Source organism: Pelophylax lessonae (genome assembly GCF_965119305.1).
Source record: "Pelophylax lessonae genome assembly, chromosome: 6".
NCBI classification, from domain to species: domain Eukaryota; kingdom Metazoa; phylum Chordata; class Amphibia; order Anura; family Ranidae; genus Pelophylax; species Pelophylax lessonae.
In genome coordinates this window covers 72,243,739-72,266,333 of record NC_138773.1, presented here as the reverse complement: position 1 = coordinate 72,266,333, position 22,595 = coordinate 72,243,739, and the positions used below count along the sequence as shown (strand labels likewise).

Genomic DNA, 22,595 nt, shown 5'->3' with positions numbered 1-22,595 from the left:
ATTCCTCCCAATCATACCAACGATGGGGCACTATTCCTCCCAATCATACCAACGATGGGGCACTATTCCTCCCAATCATACCAACGATTGGGCACTATTCCTCCCAATCATAACAACGATGGGGCACTATTCCTCCCAATGATACCAATGATGGGGCACTATTCCTCCCAATCATACCAACGATGGGGCACTATTCCTCCCAATCATACCAACGATGGGGCACTATTCCTCCCAATTATACCAACGAGGGGGCACTATTCCTCCCCCTAATACCAAATGTGGCAATGTTTACTCCCACTGATGCCAGGAAAATGTCCGATCCTGATGGCCACAGCTGGACCCCCTTAAAGTCTGAAGGACAATTAACTGGCCATTTGTATAGAAACATAGAATGTGTCGGCAGATAAGAACCATTTGGCCCATCTAGTCTGCCCAATATATCTGAATCCTATGAATAGTCCCTGGCCCTATCTTATATGAAGGATAGCCTTATGCCTATCCCATGCATGCTTAATCTCCTTCACTGTATTTGCAGCTACCACTTCTGCAGGAAGGTTATTCCATGCATCCACTACTCTCTCAGTAAAGTAATACTTCCTCATATTACTTTTAAACCTTTGCCCCTCTAATTTAAAACTGTGTCCTCTTGTGGTAGTTTTTCTTCTTTTAAATATGCTCTCCTCCTTTACCGAGTTGATTCCCTTTATGTATTTAAAAGTTTCTATCATATCCCCTCTGTCTCTTCTTTCTTCCAAGCTATACATGTTAAGGTCCTTTAACCTTTCCTGGTAAGTTTTTTCCTGCAATCCATGTACTAGTTTAGTAGCTCTTCTCTGAACTCTCTCTAGAGTATCTATATCCTTCTGGAGATATGACCTCCAGTACTGCGCACAATACTCCAAGTGAGGTCTCACCAGTGTTCTGTACAGCGGCATAAGCACTTCTCTCTTTCTACTGCTTATACCTCTCCCTATACATCCAAGCATTCTGCTGGCATTTCGTGCTGCTCTATTACATTGTCTTCCCACCTTTAAGTCTTCTGAAATAATTACTCCTAAATCCCTTTCCTCTGATACTGAGGTCAGGACTGTGTCAAATATTCTATATTCTGCCCTTGGGTTTTTACGCCCCAGGTGCATTATCTTGCACTTATCCACATTAAATTTCAGTTGCCAGAGTTCTGACCATTCTTCTAGTTTTCCTAAATCCTTTTCCATTTGGCGTTTCCCTCCAGGAACATCAACTCTGTTACATATCTTTGTGTCATCAGCAAAAAGACAAACCTTACCATCGAGGCCTTTTGCAATATCACTTATGAAGATATTAAACAAAATTGGTCCCAGTACAGATCCCTGAGGTACCCCACTGGTAACATGACCTTGTTCTGAATGTTCTCCATTGACTACAACCCTCTGTTGTCTGTCACTCAGCCACTGCCTAATCCACTCAACATTATGGGAGTCCATGCTCAATGACTGCAGTTTATTGATAAGTCTTCTATGTGGGACAGTGTCAAAAGCCTTACTAAAATCTAGATATGCAATGTCTACTGCACCTCCACCGTCTATTATTTTAGTCACCCAGTCAAAAAAATCTATAAGATCTCCCTGAAGTAAACCCATGTTGTTTTTCATCTTGCAATCCATGGGATTTAGGATGTTCCACAATCATATCCTTTAATAGGGTTTCCATTAATTTGCCTATTATTGATGTCAGAAAGTTATAGAAAGATAGAAAGTATAGAAAGTTTGGAGACCCCTGCTTTACAGTAAAGCCAGCCATACATGGATCAAATTTGTCTGGTTCAGCAAGGACTGCTGCAGAGAATTTAGATCCATGTATGGGAACAGTGGTTGTACAGAAGTCGAACCAGCCTGTCGGATAAAGGATGTTCGATCAGTGCCGCCGGCTATAGCTGGCAGTGCTGATAAGTATATTCAGACAGCAGGAAAGTCTCCCTGCTGTCACAATACAGTAGCTCAATGGGAGTTATTCCTCCATCCACCTTATATGTGTGGATGGAGGAATTGGGCCAGTTTTTTTCATTCAACCCACTGGTTGAATGAAAAAAAAAAACGGAATCATCTTTGGGGTGATTAAGTTATAACACATACAGCAACATACCATGAGTGTGACAACTGAACACTGGTCACAAGTGTCTCAGCTGTGACATACATTTTAAAAAATAACCAATACTTCCATTATACCCAGCCTCTTTCTGCTCTCTTCAATACCTGTCAGATACACAGGAAATTAAGGAAAAAACGAACTAATAGGGACACAGGCAGCAATAGTTGATACTTACCTGCTCTGTGCAATACTCGCCCCAAATCCCAAACCTCCTCCTCTGGGATCCCTCGCTTGTGCTCTCGGCTCTGCTTATTCTCTGTGCACTCCCATAGGAAGCTGCTTCCTATGGTGGCGAACCTGCAGGCTCCCTCCTGAGGTGGACTGTGCGCGTCCATTGACACACAGCAGCTTGACCCTGCCCCCACTCCCTCCTCACAGGATTTGATTGACAGCAATGGAGGCCAATGGCTTTGGCTGCTGTCTCTGAGCCTGTAAGGAAAGAGAGAGACCAGCACTGCTGCAGACAAGCACAGCACTGGATCCATGACACTCTAAAGAAAAATTTGGGCTGGAGTTGGGCTTGTTCACACCTAGACAGATGTGGTAATATGCAATCCCATTGTTGGGTGTTGAAAGATTAAATATAAATTGCCTTAGAGAAATTAGAATAGAGAATTAGAGAAGATAGGTCAACCCGCCCAAAATGCTGCATACTGTAGCAACTTTTTTTTAATACACTGCAAAACAAGGCTCTTTGTCCTGGTTTACACTGGTTCGAACCTGGTTCTCGCATCGCACCAGAATCGCACAGTGGTTCACACTGAGATCTGCGAATCACTGGGGGGGGGTCAATGTAAAGTTAATGGCACCCCCAGATTGATTCTCAGATCGCAGTGTGAACTGTGAAATGGTGCAGGAATCGGATCGCATGGGTGTTCACCATTTTGGTGCAAATGCAATGCGATTTCAGCCATACATTTTGTATGGCTGAAATCGCATCGCACAGACATCGCATGTGATCTGCACAGCAATGCGGTGCATACCACATGCGATGTCTGGCATTGCACTAGTGGTGTGAACCGGCACTTAAAGTTGAAGTTCAGCAAAACAGGTAAAATACAGATGAAATACATATATGGGAGCTGTCTTACCTGCCAAAGAATTGGTACCTCTTTCCATTCAGTCCTGAGATTTACACAGCCCTGCCACACAGCACATTCTTGTCTGGCAGGGTATAAGACCTAATTTTTTTTTCCGCTGAAATTTAAGGCTATGTCCATCCTGTTTAATGCTACACTCATGTTTAGCGTGGTTGCATAAAACATCCCCAACACCAACATTTACCCAGCCAACCCACCCCCCCCCCCCCCCCCCACCCATCACACACACTCAAACACACTTTGCCTGGCTTCTGTCGGTCGAGCATGCTGGAAAACCAGCAGCCGACTGGCTCCCGATCAGCACTCTCAGCCAATGACTGGAGTGTTCTGGCGGGGTGCGGAAGTGAACACAATAGCTCAGCAGGGGAGATCGCTTTACTAACATTGGGCTGTATTCCTTCCCCACTCTGTCCAAAGCTAAAAGTAACTACGTATTAAGGATTTAACCTACTTACAAAAAAAAATTCTAAGGCTGATTTTTTAAAAAAAATCTCCTGTGGTATCCTGGAAAAGTTATCTAATTGGCTCACGTTTCCTAAATAAAAACATGACCATAGTATTTATCTAACATTCATATCACGTGAATTACTAATATTAATTGAGGCCGTGTGCCATATGATATCTGCTCCAGCTATGGTATGCTAACATTCCATGCAGTGAATCCACACACATTCCATGCAGTGAATTCGCTCGTTGGGTTTACATTAGACGTGTGTATTATAATTACACACTCTAGATTTTATGTAAATGTCGTTGAGTGTAGCAATGAGGCAATCTGCTGAGTTGTTATATTTACATTCCAATTCCAATTCCAAATTCAGCTTTTTTGACCCTTCAGCTTCAACTAGTGCAAAACAATTTTATAATAATGTTTTGGCAAATGCTTTTTCTGCCTAGAAACATTGCTCAGAAATGCAGAGTTTAAAGCGGTGTTCCAGTTGTGGAGAAAAAAAAATTAAAAGTCAGCAGCTACAAATACGGTAGCTGCTGACTTTTAATATATAGACACTTACCTGTCCTGGGAGTCCACGATGTCGGCACCCCAGCCGATTTTCGGATCAGCTGCCGAGTGCTGCCGCTGCCATTCACTCTAAGGGAAACCAGCAATGAAGCCTTTCCGCTTCACAGCCGGTTCCCTACTGCGCATGCGCGACGCACGCTGTGCATTCTTATTGGCTTGGCGGCGGGGAAAGGAGAAAGGGACGGAACTTCCGAGTGATGATGCTGCAGCGCTGTCTCCCAGAAGTGGGGAAGGGTACATGTCAAAAACAGGTACCAGTTCCCCCCTCCCCCCTAAAAGGTGGAACCCGGAGGGGGGGGGGGGGGCGGGAAGAAGCAGATGAGCGGAAGTTCTACGTTTGAGAGGAACTCCACTTTAACTTTTTTTACGCTGTATCCAGGTGCCCCTTTTCTGCCAAACTACCCATTCTACAAAATTTTTTTTTAACATTATTAAAATCAGGAATATTCAGAGAACCAAATTAGAAAATGGCACAGAAGAGGCTCACTAATAATAGCAACAGCATTGTTGGATGTCTGCTCTTAGGAGAATTTGTAAAGTACTGTGCATCCGGGAAGTATTGACAGCCAGTGGTGTATTTTGGTTTTGTGCTGCCCTAGGCAAGACTAAAATTTGGCGCTCCTCCTCCCCCTCCTAAGTATGTGCCTCCCTCAAAAATTGAAGGACTATAAGTCCCAACAAGAACCCCTGAGATCTCACGAGGGGGGGGGTGAGGGGGGGGTGAGAGGGGGTGGGAGAGAGAGAGGAGGTGGGTAAGGGAGGGTGAGAGGGTGAGAGAGAAAGGGGGTGAGAAACAGAGAGAGAGGGAGAAGGTGGTAAGAGAGAGGATGGTGGGAGAGGGAGAGAGAGAGGGAGAGAGGGTGGTGGGAGAGAGAGAGAGGGTGGAGGGAGAGAGAGAGAGAAAGAGGGTGGAATGAGAGAAGGAGAGAGGGGGATGAGAGAGGGAGAGAGAGGGGGGTGAGAGAGAGAGAGAGAGATAGAGGGGGAAGGTAGAAAAGAGAGAGAGGGGGATGAGAGAGAGAGGGGGGGGATGAGAGAGACAGGGGGGAGAGAGAGAGGGGGGTGAGAGAGAGAGAGGAGGGAGGGGGATAAGAAAGAGAGGATGGGGGAAAGAGAGAGAAGGTAGATAAGGGAGAGAGAGGAGGGAGGGGGGTGAGAGAGGGAGGGGAGTTGGAGAAAGAGAGGGGGGTGAGAGAGAGGGGGAGGGAGAAAGAGGGAAAGAGGGGTAGGAGAGAAAGGGAGGGGGTGGGTGAGAGAGAGGGGGAATGGAGAGAGAGAGGGATAGAGAGACAGAGAGAAAGAGAGAGGGGGGTGAGCGAAAGAAAGGGAGAGGGGGTAAGTGAAAGAGAGGGTGGGAGAGAGAGGGGGGAGGGTGGGAGAGAAAGAGGGGGGTGGGAGAGAGAGAGAGGGGGTGGGAGAGAGAGGGAGGTGGGAGAGAGAGGGAGAGGGGGTGGGAGAGGGAGGGAGGGAGGGGGGTTGGGAGACCCCCTAGGCCCCACAAGCACTAGGTGCGGAGGGGGGGGGGGGGAGTTGAATCCTCCTCCACTTTGATTTATGGGCAGGGCCAGGGAGTCAAAAAACTGAAAAACATTGCCACAGCATGATGCTGCCACCACCATGCTTCACTGTAGGGATGTTATTGGTCAGGTGATGAGCGGTGCCTGGTTTCCTTCAGACATGTCACTTGCTATTCAGGCCAAAGAGTTCAATCTTTGCTTCATCAGACCAGAGAATTTTGTTTTTCATGGTCTGAGAGTCCTTCAGGTGCCTTTTGGCAAACTCCAGACGGGCTGTCATGTGCCTTTTACGGAGTAGTGGCTTCTGTCTGCCCACTCTAACATACAGGCCTGATTGGTGGAGTGCTGCAGAGATGTTTGTTCTTCTGGAAGCTTTCCTCTCTCCACAGAGAAATGCTGGAGCTCTGTCAGAGTGACCGTAAGGTACTTGGTCACCACCCTGATTTAGGCCCTTCTTCCCCAAGCGCTCAATTTGGTCTGGCGGCCCGCTCTATGAAGAATCCTGGTGGTTCCAAACTTCTTCCATTTACAGATGATGGAGGCCACTGTGCTCATTGGGACCTTCAATGCTTCAAAAAATGTTCTGTACCCTTCCCCAGATCTGTGCCTTGACACAATTCTGTCTCGGAGGTCTACAGACAATTCCTTAGACTTTGTGGCTTAGTTTGTGCTCTGACAGGCACTGTTAATTGTGGGACCTTATATAGACAGGTGTTTGCCTTTCTAAATCATGTCCAATCAACTGAATATTAAAAGAGTAAGGGCTCTTTCACACGGGCGGTCCGATCAGATCCGCCTGTCAGTTTTTTAGGCGGATCTGATCGGATCCTCCATGCAGCTCTATGGGGCAGCGGGTGTCAGCGGAGGTCACCTCCGCTGACACCCGCTGCCATCCGCATCCGATCCTGTGCTGAAATCTGGACGGATGGAAACCCTATTTTTCCATCCGTTCAGTAATCGGAGAGGAGCAGATCTGATGAGAGCGGACAAGCGGTCCGCTCTCCTCCGATCCCCCATAGAGGGCAGCGGGGGCTGAGACACCTCCATCTCCGCTCTGCAAGCGGAGACGGAGCTGTCATCCGCCCGGCTCAGCGGGGATCACGGATCGATCCCCGCTGAGCAACACGGATCCGCCTGCGGAGGCGGACCGTGTGAAAGAAGCCTTATGGGTAAACCCGCGCTATGGTGCTATATAAAAAGTGCATGGTATGCCTATTGGTTATGTGAATCAAAATAAAATTAAATTATTAAAACTGTGAAAAAAATATAAATAATTTTTTGAAGCTGCTGCTAAAGTGAAAGGTGTAATACCTCATGTATTATTGGCAGAAATTAAACTAGCGCTGCTTCCAGATATAAATCACATAAAATGAAGGATACATGAATAGTGCTACATAAAAAGTGTCAGTGCATAAATAAAGTGCATTAGTGCAAACTAAGTGTCAGTGCTGATGAATTCTTCTGGTGAAATCCAAGGTGCCACTCCGTGCTCCCCTCCTGAAATCCCCACTCACCAACAGTAATATTCAAGCAGGCATGGAATACTTCCTTAGGCAAAGTGTGTAGATATGACTCCTCTCCTCTCTTTCGATATTAGGGCTCTCAGCACGGTTGTGTTATAGAAATCAATGAGAGAAAGATTTCCATAGTGTGATACTGTTTTATTTATTAGAAGTTTAAAAAGTACACTTACAAAGTTAAAAACAATTCCAAGCATGTGTGAAGGTTATGATCGCCGCCTCTGCATGCGTTCCAACCACCAGATGTGACGTCACTCTATGGTTCCCGCTAGACGCGTTTCGCCACAATGGTCGTCTTCAGAAGCTATTATCGAAAGAGAGGAGAGGAGTCATATCTACACACTTTGCCTAAGGAAGTACTCCATGCCTGCTTGAATATTACTGTTGGTGAGTGGAGATTTCAGGAGGGGAGCACGGAGTGACACCTTGGATTTCACCAGAATAATTCATCAGCACTGACACCTTGTTTACATTAATGGACTTTATTTATGCACTGGCACTTTTTATGTAGCAATATTCATGTATTATTCATTATATGTGATTATTATGTGGAAGCAGCGCTAGTTTAATTTCTGTCAATCAACTGAAAATACCACAGGTGGACTCCAACCAAGTTGTAGAAACATCTCAAGGATTATCGGTGGAAACAGGATGCACCTGAGCTCAATTTTGAGTGTCTTGGCAAAGGCTGTGAATACTTATGTACAGTACATGTGATTTTTTCGTTTTTAATTTTTAATACATTTGCAAAGATTTCAAACAAACTTCTTTCATAATGTCATTATGGGATATTGTTTGTAGAATTTTTAGGAAAATAAAGAATTAATCCATTTTGGAATAATGGCTGTACCATAACAAAATGTGGAAAAGCTGAATAGCTGTGAATACTTTCCAGATGCACTGTATATTTTAAGCCCAAACATTTTTTTTCATTTGGTGGTGCGTGAAAGTGTTAGAAACCCTGTGAAACCTTTACTGCTCTCTTTGCCTCCACTGAAGAAATTCACTTTCTCTATTGTCACTGGGATAAAAATAGCTTGAACATGTCAAATTTTACAGTTGTCACTGGACCCGAAGATAGTGGGGAAGTGTAACTTTCATGCGTTTTTGTTTGCGGATGGATTTACAGCTGCAGAATTATTACACTCAGTAGCCTTGTAGAGAATCTGTTGAACAACATATCCAACTCTCAGGACTTCATCACCGTGTACAGCCTGTTATATACTATATATATATATTAATAGATGTTTAATGGAGGGATAGAGTATATGAGGATATATAGATGAGAGACAGGCTATTGTATGGTGAGCACTAGAAGTAGTATAGGAGAGTTGCAGGTGATGGTAAGCAGATAGGTTCTGATGTCAAGTATAGTGCAAATGGTAAGAGGACACAGATGGAGTATACTTTAGACAGAGTAACCTAGTGCAAGGATAGTTCAAGGTAGTCCCAAGAGCTAACAGTCTTATGCAGATGATAGTGAATAGATAGATACAGATAGTCTTGGTAATTGCAGTAGATGACAGTAGGAGATTGGTTAGTAAGAATCCCCTGCGGGGTACTTATCACTTAGATAGGTTAGGAAATGCAATGTCCAGAGGAGAGGGGTGATCCCATAGCGAGATACGGATCACCAGCGAGGTTTCCGGCTTAGTTCAGCAAGGAAGGTATGTCAGCAGCTCCGACTTCTCAGGCGTAGGTGCGATGAACATGTGGGTTTGAACGAGCGATGAGTGAGAGCAAACCGGCGATTGAAATAGCCGCTCATAGCGGCGCTCGGCAGTGATGTCATCCGGTCTTAAAGGTGTATGCGTCCTTTGTATATACAAGATGGGACGCAAAGAGAGGAGAAATATAGGAACAAGGGTACCATAGGTACCGGAACATTACAGGAAGTGGGGATAACTGTTGTGGTGTCAACTGTCTGAGGGCACTATGACGTACCTGGTTGAAGGCCAAGATGACAAGTGGGCTTCCCATACACCTCTAGTCTAGACATCCCTGGAGTGTAGCACAAGGAGTAGGAAGGCACAAAGTGGTAGGGGTCCAGTGCACAGAAGCTTCTTCCAGGGGGGGCAGGCTTGGCTGTGAACCTAGCACACACTGACAGGAGGATTCCCGGGAGCATATAGACCTGAAGGAAGTTGGCTGGAATACTGGAACACAGTAAGCTGGAAGCAAGGTATGAATGGTGGTGGTTGATAGCTAAGGAGACAGACAGCAGGCAGGATAGATGGCAGTGTCATAGTCAAGAACAAACCAGGAATAATAAAAGAAAAGACATGGTCATCAACTAGCAGAGGTCAAACCAGCAATCAGCAGAGGCAAACTGTAGTTTGGAACAACCTGAGGTCAGCCAAAATTCAGCAGATACAAACCGTAGTCAAGAAATAGCCAAGATAAAACCAGCAATCAGCAGAGAGAAGCCATTGTCAGTAAATAGCTAATAACAAACCAGGAATCAGCAGAGAGAAGCCATGGTCAGGAAATAGCTAATAACAAACCAGAAATCAGCAGAGAGAAGCCATGGTCAGGAAATAGCTGACTTCAAACAACCAATAAGCAGAGACAAACAGTTTATTTGGATACAAACCGCGCAACTGTCAGTTAAAGTAACACAGGGCCATATCGCAAAAAAATGCCTGTTCATAAAGGAGGGTAAATCTTCCAGAGGTCAATTGGTAAAAAATGAGTGATGTACATTTTTATATCAGTTGTGATGCAATGACAGTCTTTTCATAATGAGTACAATGCAACTTTAAATAACGGGTGCATGTTAACCCACTGCAATGGATCGCTTTAGTGTGACTGGGCCCTATGGGTGACTTCCTCTTACTTCCTTTTGTGGGACAGAAGTAAATTGTAATCTCCACAACTGGACAAAGCAAAATCCTATATGAGTCTGATCAGACAGTATCAGTATCAGTCACCCTGACCAGGTAGCATAAGACTGCTGATGATAATGCTTGCTCTTGAAATTTACATCATAACAGCCCGTACCATTATTGGGCCCATCTCCTCTATAGTCTACATCAGTGATCTTCAAACTGCGGCCCAAGGGTCCGGATGTGGCCCTTTGCCTGCTTTTATCTAGCCCTTGGGGCACTATTTCATTAATTGACACCAACAATGGGGCATAATTCCTACCAATGACACCAACGAAGGGCCTCAATTCCTACCAATGACACCAATGATGGGGCCCAATTACAGTAATGATGGGGCACAATGACCTTGGGGCACTATTTCATTATTTGACCCAAACAATGGGGCATAATTCCTACCAATGACACCAACGAAGGGCCTCAATTCCTACCAATGACACCAATGATGGGGCCCAATTACAGTAATGATGGGGCACAATTCCTCCCAATGACACCAACGATTGGGCAATATTCCTCCCAATGACACCAATGATAGGGCACAATTCCTACCAATGACACCAATGATGTGGCACAATTCCTAGCAATGACACCAATGTTAGAGCCCAATGACAGCAATGATGGGACACAATTCCTACCAATGACACCAATGATGGGGCCCATTGACAGCAATGATGGGACACAATTCCTACCAATGACACCAATGATGGGGCATGGTTTACTCCAACTGATGCTGGGACATTTTCTACTCCCAATGGCCACAGTCCGGCCCCCTAAACACTGAAGGACAGTAACCCAGCCCTTTAATTAGAAAGTTTGAAGACCCCTGGTCTACATGATAATAGCCTGTATCTATGTATTTATGTTTTGATCCCATTGCAGACATGATTCGTATAATTATCGGACTAACGCTTGCCTTGAGCTCTATTTCGGCTTTGAAGATCGGAGCATTTAACATCCAGTCTTTTGGAGACTCTAAGATGTCAAACCCTGAAGTGAAATCGGTCATTATGAAGGTGAGGATTATTTTTGGGTCATAATAAAGTGAATGTATAGCCAAAGCATATTGTTTTTTGTTTTTAATAGAATAGGAAAGAGTTAAAACGCCTGCCAGGTTATTTCTGCTGTGGGAGTAGCATTGGGAAAATTTCCATTCACTTCCCCTCTTGGACAGGTGTCCCCGGGGCTGCTGATAGAAATCGCGGGGCCCTGTACAGACTACCAGACAGGGCCCCCCCCAAGAAAATATTAAAGCTATATTTCGCTAAAAATAGAATAAATTAATTATTAGAAGACCCAAATACAACATAACTCACAGAATTCCTGCTAAATCTAAAAGACAAAACGAAATTAATAAATAAAATGAAGATGAGTTAAAAAAATATATATAAAGTCTGGGCAGTTGGTGCTCTGAATTCAGAGAGACAGAGGAAGGGAAACAAAGTTACAGAGATAACAAACTTAGGAGCAGAGCTAACATTACAGCCAGCGATGGGAGGGGGGGGACGCACAGGGAGGTGGATTAGTGAGGGACCACTGTCGCTGACAGCAGGAAGAGGGGTAGAAACCAGCTTTCAGCTGCTGGAGGAAGAGTTCTGCAATTGTCGTCCATCACTAATCCCCCTCGCTGTTTGGGCCCCCCCTGTGTGCTTGGGCCCCCTACAAGAGGACCAGTGTTCCCCCCCTATCTGCGGCCCTGGGTATTATTATTGGATAATTTCCCCTCACCTTGAACTGAAGACAAGTCTTACAAATATGACAGTTTATAACCCTTCCCACTATCCAAAACCATAAAGAAAAGTTGTGCAACTAGGGGTAAGAAGCAGAGGCAAATGCCTAGGACACAAATAAAACATATAATTGGAGTGACTTGCAGCTTTCCCTACCCTACACCAGCTAAATGGAATGGTGGGGGAACAAATGTAAGATTATAGACAGCCTGAGCTTTGTCCACAAAGGAAAAAGAAACAAGTTCACTTTTATTCCTTTTACCAGCACCTCATATTAGGGGTCAATATTATGTATAGCTATATAGTACAATGATGATATTAAAGAGGTATTAAAACTAGGGATCGACCGATTATCGGCACCGCCGATATATTGGGGCCGATATGCACTTTCCCCGATATATCGGTCCCCGAGGTTAACGATATTGCCGATATTTCAGGAAAGTGCTTGTACCGGAGTGATGCCTGCAGCGAGAGGCATCACCCCGTTACCGACGTCCAAACGGTCGGCTGTCTTGTAATGACAACTGATGCGGATGAGAAGCCGCTCGGCTGTCATAAAAAGGAGCGGGAGGGGAGGGGACCCCCCCCCCTCTCGCCGCCTTCCGCGGCTCGACCGAGTCTTCCATCCCACCGGGAGACCCAGCATCCTACCTGCACGGCCGCCGAAGACCCGATCAAAGTCGCATTCGGCTCTGATCGGGTCTCCATGTAAAAAAAACGGAAGTGATGTCATGACATCACTTCCGGGTACTGGCACCAAATTAAAAAAACTGACAGCATTCAAAACAGCCAAACTTGGCGTTTTGAATGCTTTTCAGTGCCAAAGAAGTACCTGTGCAAAAAAAAAAAAAAAATGTTTTTTACAATACCAATATACATTGACCAAAATATCGGTATCGGCATCGGCATTAAAAACACGATATTGGTTGATCACTAATTAAAACCCCAAACAAGGATGTAATATATTGCAGCCTACCAATTTTTACATTTTATAGCTGCAGTTGTTTTTTTTCTTTTAGGATTTTTGTTTTTACTTTATTTTCAACTGGCAAACCAACAAGTAAGACCCTTCCTTAGAGGGGCCTCCGCTCTATGAAGGAGCAATGGAGACACCGTTGAAGAGCAGCATTGTCAATCTGGGAAGTGGGTAGAAGTCTCCATGATTAAGCCCACAAGGGTGAAATGCGTTGCAGTGGAGCAGGGTGGTATGGCAGTTAGAAGTCAATGATTGTGTGATCAGAATAAAGTGATTTTAAGCACAGTGACACCCCTTTCTTCTTCTATCATAGACAAAGGGTAGTGTTAGGGAGAGGGTACTGTTAGATGTACTCGCAGATTTAGAAAGACTTCACTAACAAGTTAAATCAGAACTAAACTCCGCTATTGTTACCTTTGCATTAATGGTCCAACAGTCGCATGGTCCCTCGCTGGCATCTTCTCCCTTGGTTCTTCTGATGTATGATGATGGCACACCCTCGCATGTGCTGGACTGCAGTCAACGCGGCACACAGGCACTGTGCCGGAATGTAAGCTAAGCAACACATGTGCAGCTCAATGTACATTCTACAGAAGACAGTAAGGAGGCAGGTAGGTTTAGTTTATTGCAGAAGAGACATACTGCAATGAAGAGCCTGCCTGCTCACAGTTTTTTACCATTAGATTTTAGTTTTGCTTTAATGCCAAACTCTAACACTTTTAAAGCAGAACTTCATCCAATAGGGGAAGTTCCGCTCTTCCTCCTCCCCCGCACTTTGCATTTGGTACAATTTTTTTGGGGGGGAGGAGCGTGTATCTGGCTTTGACAGGAACCCAATACCCCACATTCAGTCAGATCGCCGCAGCAATCCCAGCAGAAGTTTTCCCTCCCCCCTCCTTTCTCTGCAGCCTTCTGTGACACATCACAGGTCCCAGAAAGCTGTGGGACCAATCAGATAATGCAGCACGGCTAACGCAGTGAGAAGCCGCAAGCAGTCGCAGCTGGCTGCCCACAGTTTATATGCCGGCACCAGTGGCCAAAGCCCGGGGAAGAAAGCGGCCGGGTGAGGACAGTGTTAAATCCAGGGATAGGTCAGTGTCTGTTTATTATAAGCCAGCAGCTACAGTTTTTGTCAAAATATGACTGAAGCACCTCTTTAAGCAATTACAGCAACAGCTTTTTATTCTACTTTTGAGATAAAGGTTTTACATAAATAAATAAAAGCTGACCCTGTTAGCAACCCTGTCAGTGGAAAAAATGGTCTGTCCATATCCTCTAACTGCCACTTTTGCTGGATGGCTTGGTATGTTAAAGGAAGTTGAAAAATAACTTACTGGTTGGATAATGAGGGGAAAATAAAGGAAAAATGCCTAAAAATGAAAACTAGGAATTAGTAAGATGCAATATAACACATCTTTGTTTTTTTTTTAATACCAGTTTTATTTTGTAAATTGTATGCAAATTGCTATCTGTGAAAACTGTTTTAGATGTTAAAGAAAAATGTAAAATTCAGACAGTTGAATATTGACTAGGAGCTTTGGGAATCCAGAGTATTTTCATTCAGAACACTTTTCCATACATGAGGATATATATATATATATATATATATATCCAATGGTTGCCACCGCACACAAATCAGGGATAAAATATAGAGGAGAGCGGCACTCACAGGTCTTGAAAGGTGAACAGACAACGTTCACCTTCGGCCTCTCTGTAGAATTATAACGTATTCCCTACTGCGTCAGACCTATAGTTCTGCAATTAGCACAGCTCATGTCCTCTCATGCTCCAGCTTTGACTCTGTAGGGGGCATATCAGACCTCAGCAAGTTGATCACTGCTTGCACACAGAGAGCAGGGGTCCCACTCCACACGTGGCTGGCAGGGGATGGGCTTTTCTACTGTGGCTGCTTTTTATAGAAAACAAACTGTACGTTGTACACCTTTCCTTTTTTGCAGCTGAGATTAATTTAGCTAATTTAAAACAAAGGTTTGTTTGGGCTTTATTAAAAGCTGAGGAGCCAATGGGTATGGCCTATAAATGCGCTCAGATTTAGTTGCCCATCTTCCAGAAACTGTCAGGTTGCTGGCCTGGGCCTGTCTTGATGGTTCTTTCTTGCATTCACAGATATTGCCTCGCTATGATCTTGTGCTGATTCAGGAGGTCAGGGACACTGATCTCAGTGCTGTTGAAACAATGATGAGTGAACTTAACAGGTAAGAATGTACTTGTCATCATTAAGCTGTTTTTTTTTTTTTTTGCACCATTGATTTTTCCATTCTACATAAAGCTTCTTCTAATGCAACAGAATGGTACTACCAGGACAGACATCATGCTAGCTAAGTGCTAGCTAAGCTTCCAATTAGGGTTGACTCTTTTACCTAGGGCCAAACCTATTTAAGCAAAATACTGAACCATCATTAGATGTGGAATACGGCTTTTGAAGAAGGTGGATTATTTTCTTAATTTTTTGCATAACAGTGCTGACCTCAAAAGTACCTAGCCTTATCTACAATACAATAGGGCCGACAACTGACCATCATGAAACTTTTTCTTCACTGCTTTCCATGTTTTTTTAGTCTGGACAAGGCATAAACCATAGCTCCCAGCTGTCCCTAATTTTCGAGGGACTGTCCCTGATTTGTCCCTTATTTTGGTCTGATCTATATAGTTGTATATAAAACGCACTATTTATCTTTCAAAAAGTCTTCCAAGTTCTAAACCTTTCATCTAATTTTTAAATTCCTGCATTTGTAATTTTTAAAAGTCAGTATAAAGAAATAGTAGTGGAAAAAAACAAAATAAAAATGAGGTTTTAACTGATCTTTTTTTTTTTATAATTCTCCTTTAAGGGGGTGTGGCCTATGCCAACATGCTTTTGTTAAAAGGTGTCCCTGGTTCCCATTTTTAAAAAGGTTGGTGTGTTCACAACTCTTCTGCAGTACAAATAAAAAAAGAGGGACACCAAAGCAAGAGGAGCACCATTAAATTCAAATAAATATTTGAAAATATTCAAAAGTCATGTGATCAATCTGTCTTGCAGTCATGGGTTCTCTGTTGTGTTAAGCACAAAGAGCTTAATGGGATGCCTCAAGCTTCACACTGTGGCCTGCATTTTATAAATGGCATGTGTATACTGAACATATAACGAGAGGTCACCTCAGAACTGCCTGCAGTGCCAAGGGGAAGACACACAATGGCACTCCCATGCGGATCCTAAAGACAGTAAGGGGCCTGTTTAAAGCAGAGAATTGATCATCCCTATCCACTTTGTACTTGAGAAAAGCATGGTTCACATGCTTTTCTCAAGTACAAAGTGGATAGGGATGATCAATTCTCTGCTTTAAACAGGCCCCTTACTGTCTTTGGGATCCGCATGGGAGTGCCATTGTGTGTCTCCGCCTCCTTCTGTGCATAGCACTGCAGGCAGTTCTGAGGTGACCTCTTATTACATGTTCAGTTGGAATTGCTGGGGTTTGTGACAATTTTCCATTTATGTAGGGTTGCATTTTTTTAAATCGGGCTCAGGCTCATAACTGCAAAAATCACACACATTTTGTCATTATTAACCACAAAGAAGTGTAAAAGCATGCAATTGTGTTTTATAATAGACACTGTGTGCAAAACATACAAGCAGTATAGAAAAATTATGCAAAATGATGAAGTTATCTAATTATTGATTGTTGTAACTTTTTTCACTGTTGGAGAGATTTCCCCTCATTCCTAGTCTGGTGACCACACAGGAAGTAAAATCTCCCTAACAAAGACATAGAAAGCATGGTTTTTATTATTCCCTATTCCTTTTTACAGAAATGTGTTATCACAATCATCTGTGCCCTCCTTGGAGAGATTTTGTGTACATCCTGTCTTCGTGACCACACAGGAAAATCTCTCCAATGGATACAGAAGCAAGTGAACTTCTAAGCCTTCCCACCTCTGTCCAACATTAAAAACAGAAAATTGAATATCAAATACTTACTACAATTTTTTTCCTGACAAGCTGCATGTCAGCCTACCACTGGGTATGCCCCGTCCATACCCCCACCTGCAGGACCTAACTCATATATTTTACTCCCTCTCTCGGGCCGGAGTTACGTAGCTAGGGTTCCACACCTGGGAGGGAGTTTGTGCTGACATTGAGCCTGACAAGAAAGGAAAATTGCGATAAGTATTTGATCTTTAATTTTCTGTTTTCCTGACAGCTCCATGTCAGCCTACCACTGGGAATTAACTAGATAATCAGGGTGGGAAGATATGGGAACAAAATTGGGGTAATTATGGCCTCTGGCTGAAGAGATAACTATTTTGCAAAATTAACAGTGGTTATAAATAATGAATCTATGCGATAATGAGATAATGAGAATTATTGGTATGTATGGATGACTATGGTGCTACCTTGCATATTGACTTCAGCGAGACTCTACAGGCGGCTTCACAGGTGGTTGAAAAGCTTCTTGTGGAATATGTCGTTATTCCCACCATTACTGCCAACCGACTATCATATGCCAGGGAGATCACTTTCACAAGCTTAGAAGCAATCACTCTACTCGAAGCTCTGGCCCCCTTGGTTGAACCTCCCTGAACGATGCCCCTTACTTTTTTCGCAACAATTAGCTACCAGGGTGAGGTCCGTGTATACAAATCTTTGTGCATACAACTAAAAAAAAAAAAATATATATATATATATATATATATATATTATACAATAAAGTGCAAAAATAATGTGTCCATTTATCACAATTCCACAAAAAGTTTAGTAGTGCAGAAGATATCTCCAACAAATTAAGGCTCTATTCCCTTGATACAGTGTCCATATTATGAATCCCATAAAAGTGCTCTCGTGTTCACTTCTTGAATACATGTAGACAAATAATGCAGTGCTCCAGTGATCCTCCATCACAATGCAGTCCGACATTCCGACTGTGTGGCTTTAATGTTTGAATGGTTTGTTCTAAATATATGATAATCATGATTTAGGATACTTTATACAGTATTGTGTATGCATATTTTCGTTTTATACTAAAAATGATTTACTTTAATTGCAGCCATTGTAAAGAACCTCAGTATTCCTATGTGGTCAGTGATTGTTTGGGACGGGGTGCTTACAAGGAACGCTACCTGTATGTCTTTAGGTGAGATTTAACTTTAAGATGGCTGGGGATTGTCTACATTACAATATGGAAAAGGTATGCTTCAATCAAGCATCATCTTTTTGCATTTTACCAGTGAACAGATCTACTGTATGTATTATTTTGGCTGTTCACACTAAAATGCTATGGTAGCTGGTACACATATTACTATATGGATGGAGAAGCATGTGACTACCTCCATTTTTTTCTATGTGACAGCCCTAGTGTTTGGTGATAGGATTGGGGCTGTCAGATGGGGGGGTCCTTAATCTCTGTATAAAAAACAACTGTAGTGAATTGGAGCTTAGGGGATTCTTTTCTCATTCCCAGGAGGCTGACTGCAGTGGTGTGTGCATAAAATGTAAAAATGTCCTATTGGGGGGGGGGGGGGGCATTGCAATAAAGTGATCCTACTGCTCTCCAGATGGAGATTGGAGAATTTAGTGGTCCCTAGGATTTTCACTGTGGGGCCCTATTAGATATAGTTAGGAACCCTTGTTGGGAGAATGTTTTATAATGGCACACTGCTACTTTTGAACATCAAAAGAGAAAAGTTATAACTCGATCTTCATTATGTCTAGGTTAGACATGTGCGGAATGGTCTTGTTTTCTATGTACTTTGTTAAAACTCAATAAAAAGAATTAGAATTAAAAAAAAAGACGCGCAGAACGAAAAAAAATGTGTTTCAAAATGGTAATTAACTAATTTAGTTAAGGGTAAATTCATTAAATAATTTTTGGAATTCGTTAATTTTTCTTTATTTATTTTCTAATTAAATTCGGATTTTTTGAATTCAACCGAATTAAATTCAAATAAACCAAATTCGGAAAATTCGGATTCTAATTTTTTTCAATTCGAATGCACCTACTGAATTTTTCACATCTAAGAATTACAGTATGTTTACATTTCATTTTCGTTTCCAAATTTTAATCTAATTGAACTTCAAATGTCGTAATTTGGATGAATTTAGTTTAGTTATTTTCTAAAGGATTCGTTTACATTCATTACTATTTTGATACAGAATTCGGATATATAACCAAAAATTTGTCCAAATTTAAATTTGTAAATAAACAAATTGCACAAGTCTAGCCCAGGTCAATGATTCAAAAAGTGATGAGCACAGCAGCCAGACAACTAGGATTTTCAGAAGGTCAGCAATGGCAGGGTACATATTTCCTTAGTATACTGTATATGCTATAAACCTATAGACATAAGGAGATGCTTTATTCCATGCTGTAGGTGCCTATAATTTGATATCACACTGTGTACAGAACTCTAGGAGAAGCAGAGAGCCATTTACTGGAACTCATAGGGGAGGATTTTAGGGAATGTTTATTTACTAGTTGAAAACTGCAGTCAAGGCTGAAAGGAAAACAATAATTTTGGTGTGTTAGAGAAATTTTAGGATAATTGCAATGTTAGTGCCGGTTCACACTGAAGTGGCACGACTTCGGGGGCGACCTGTGAAGTCGCGTGCACCGCGACTTCGGCGCGACTTGCACGGACTTCACAGAATGAATGTCTATGCAAGTCGCTCCAGTTCGCCCCGATATAGTACAGGAACCTTTTTCTAAGTCAGAGCGACTTGTGTTGCTCCTATTAGAATGGTTCCCGTACCACACAACGGACCGCGACTTGTCAGGCTGACAAGTCGCCCGACAAGTCGTATTAGTGTGAATGGATGTTTATTAGCTCATATAGATTTTATATGTGCTATGTCTGGAGTTGCACTTTAATTCCTGGAATGTTATATCATCTTTTAGGAATGACAAGGTCAATGTACAGAACTCCTACCATTATCACGATCATAACCTGTACACTGGAGAAGACACATTCAGCAGGGAACCATTTGTGGTCCACTTCAATTGCCCAAACACAGGTAAGAGTGATGTTCTTAAAGGAGATGTATGGGATTACTCTTTTTTTCCTCATTTAAACCCCTTTCACACATACGGACCTGTGTGAAAGGGTATGATACGGGAAGCAGGCTCATCTAGAGATGTGCACAATGGAAACATTTTTTAGTTTTGAATTCATTAATAAGTTAATAATTGAATTTGTCATATTCGTTATGTTAGAATGATTCATTTTTGGAATGGGTTTGTAAAATCAGATTTAGTTAGTATATTAGTTATTTTTCAATTGATTTGAATTGTGGAAAGTGGCTATATTTGTTCTGTTTCATGATATTCTAATCTGTATTTTTTCTTTTCGATTCTATTCTTTTCGAACAGTTTAGAATTTCAGAAGACTGCTATATTCATTCTATTTTTTGATCTATTCTATTCTTTTATGTTTTATTCTATTTTTTTATTATTTTATATTCTATTCTTTTATTTTCTCTTCTATTGTATCCGGTTCTATTCTATTTGTTTCAATTCTCTTCTATATTTTTCTATTCTTTAACCACTTTACTACCGCTTACGGGAATACTACTGCGGCAGAGTGGCTCGTTCCCGTCCAGTCACGTAGTATTAACGTGACTGGACTCCTCCCCTTCTGGGCGGCGCTTGCGCGCCGCCGGAGGCTCGCTCCCGCTGTTTTCATTCACAGCGGGAGTCGGGCCAGGGGAGGAGCAGCGGCGATTGCCGCTGCTCTTACCCGATCGTCGGGGATCGAGTCTGGAGATCCGCCCGCTGTGTGTAAACACAGCGGGCGGATCTCCATAGTGACAGGGAGTGACAGATCGGACTGTTCAGCATAGCTGGACATCCGATCTGTCCATGAATCACATAGTCACCTCCCCCCCTACACGTCAGTAAGCACCAGGCATACATTAACCCCTCCCTCTCCAATAAAATTAACCCCTTCCCTGCCAGTGTCATTTTTACAGTAACAGTGCATATATATAGCACTGATTACTGCAGTAATGTCACTGGTACCCCCAAAAGTGTCAAAAATGTCAGTCAGGGGTCCGGTCTGTCCGCCGCAATGTCGCAGTCCCGCAAAAAAAATCGCAGATCGCCGCCATTACGCGTTAAAAAAAAAACACCAAAAATGACAGAAATCTTTCCCTTTGTTAGTAAACGCAATAACTTTTGCGCAAACCAATCAAAATACGCTTATTGCGATTTTTTTTACCAAACATATGTAGCATAAAACAAATTGGCAAAAAACTTTTAAAAAAATTGTTTTTTACATCTTTTTTGGGGGGAATTTCATATAAAAAAATGTGAAAAATATTGTTATTTTTTCAAAATAAACGCTCTTTTTTTGTTTATAGCGCAAAAAGTAAAAATCGCACAGGTGATCAAATACCACCAAAAGAAAGCTCTGTTTGTGGGAGAAAAAGGACGTAAATTTCGTTTGGGTACGGCGTCGCACGACCGCGCAATTGTCAGTTGAAGTCGCACAGCGCCGAATCGCAAAAAGTGGCCTGGACGGAAGACAGCAAAATCCTCCGGTTGTAAAGTGGTTAAAGCAGAGACGTCAGTTTTTCTGCACGTGTTCTACAAGGGCACAAAAAAAAAAAAAAATGTGCCCTGTTCATACCATAATATTGATATCACTGGATTCTGTCACTGACGTGACAACACTATGGTGTAGACAGGGCACTAAACTGAGGGGCATGAAAACTGATGTCAACGTGCATAAAAATTCACTGAAAAGCACATAAAACTGATGTGAAACTGATGTAAACTCATGTCTCTGCCAGTGAAATCTGTGCAGTTTTCCCATCAGTTTTCATGCACGTATGGGGTAAACGAGCCCTGAGTAGGAATCATCTTATTTCAGTTTTATACCTTACTGTATTTATTGCAATATGTTTCCATTTGCATTTCCAATTCATTTTCGAATTCAGATAATTTGTTATTTTGTTACGTTATTGAGTTTCGTTATCATTTATTTTGGATTAGTTGAAATTCGTTACCATTGTGATTCGTAAATTCGGATACATTCAAATCTCAGAATAATGAAAATTTTGTCCGAGTTTTAATTTGTAACAAAACAAATTGCACATGTCTAGGCTCTTTTAATCTGGAAGAGAACACTGTGCAAAGTGATGTAGACCATAGTGATCAATCAGCACTAATTTTTCATGAATCTTGCAAATTTAGGCTTATAAGAAAACGTGAAATTCTGGCGGGTTCTATGAACTTTCCAACAAGCCAGGTCACCTGGAAATTTTAGGTGTAGATGGATTCTGATAAGCTAAGCGACCGAGTGGGTTCTCATATACACTGCTTTAAAAAAATTAAAGGAACACTTTTTAATCAGAGTATAGCATCAAGTCAAATAAACTCCTGGGATATTGATCTTTGCCAGTTAAGTAGCAGAGGGGGTTGTTAATCAGTTTCAGCTGCTTTAGTGTTAATGAAATTAACAACAGGTGCACTAGATGGGCAACAATGAGACAACCTCCAAAACAGGAGTGGTTTTACAGGTGCAGGCCACTGACATTTTTTTCCCTACTCATCTTTTCTGACTGTTTTTCACTAGTTTTGCATTTGGCTAGGGTCAGTGTCACTACTGGTAGCATGAGGTGATACCTGGACCTTATAGAGGTTGCAAAGACAGTCCAACCCCTCCAGGGTGGCACATCAATACGTACCATTGGCAGAAGGTTTGCTGTGTCTCCCAGCACAGTTTCA

At 42.6% G+C, this 22,595-nt stretch overlaps 1 protein-coding gene across 1 annotated transcript in view; it reads left to right on the top strand.

The window, feature by feature from the left end:
* LOC309559022 (deoxyribonuclease-1-like) overlaps positions 1 to 22,595 on the top strand; it is a 31,491-nt gene that overhangs the window by 1,907 nt on the left and 6,989 nt on the right. The window contains exons 2-5 of the mRNA XM_082262132.1: positions 11,050 to 11,183; positions 15,001 to 15,089; positions 17,919 to 18,005; positions 19,767 to 19,882. Coding sequence (XP_082118258.1) covers positions 11,052 to 11,183; positions 15,001 to 15,089; positions 17,919 to 18,005; positions 19,767 to 19,882 — 424 coding nt within the window. The 5' untranslated portion in view covers positions 11,050 to 11,051. The remainder of the gene's footprint in view (positions 1 to 11,049; positions 11,184 to 15,000; positions 15,090 to 17,918; positions 18,006 to 19,766; positions 19,883 to 22,595) is intronic.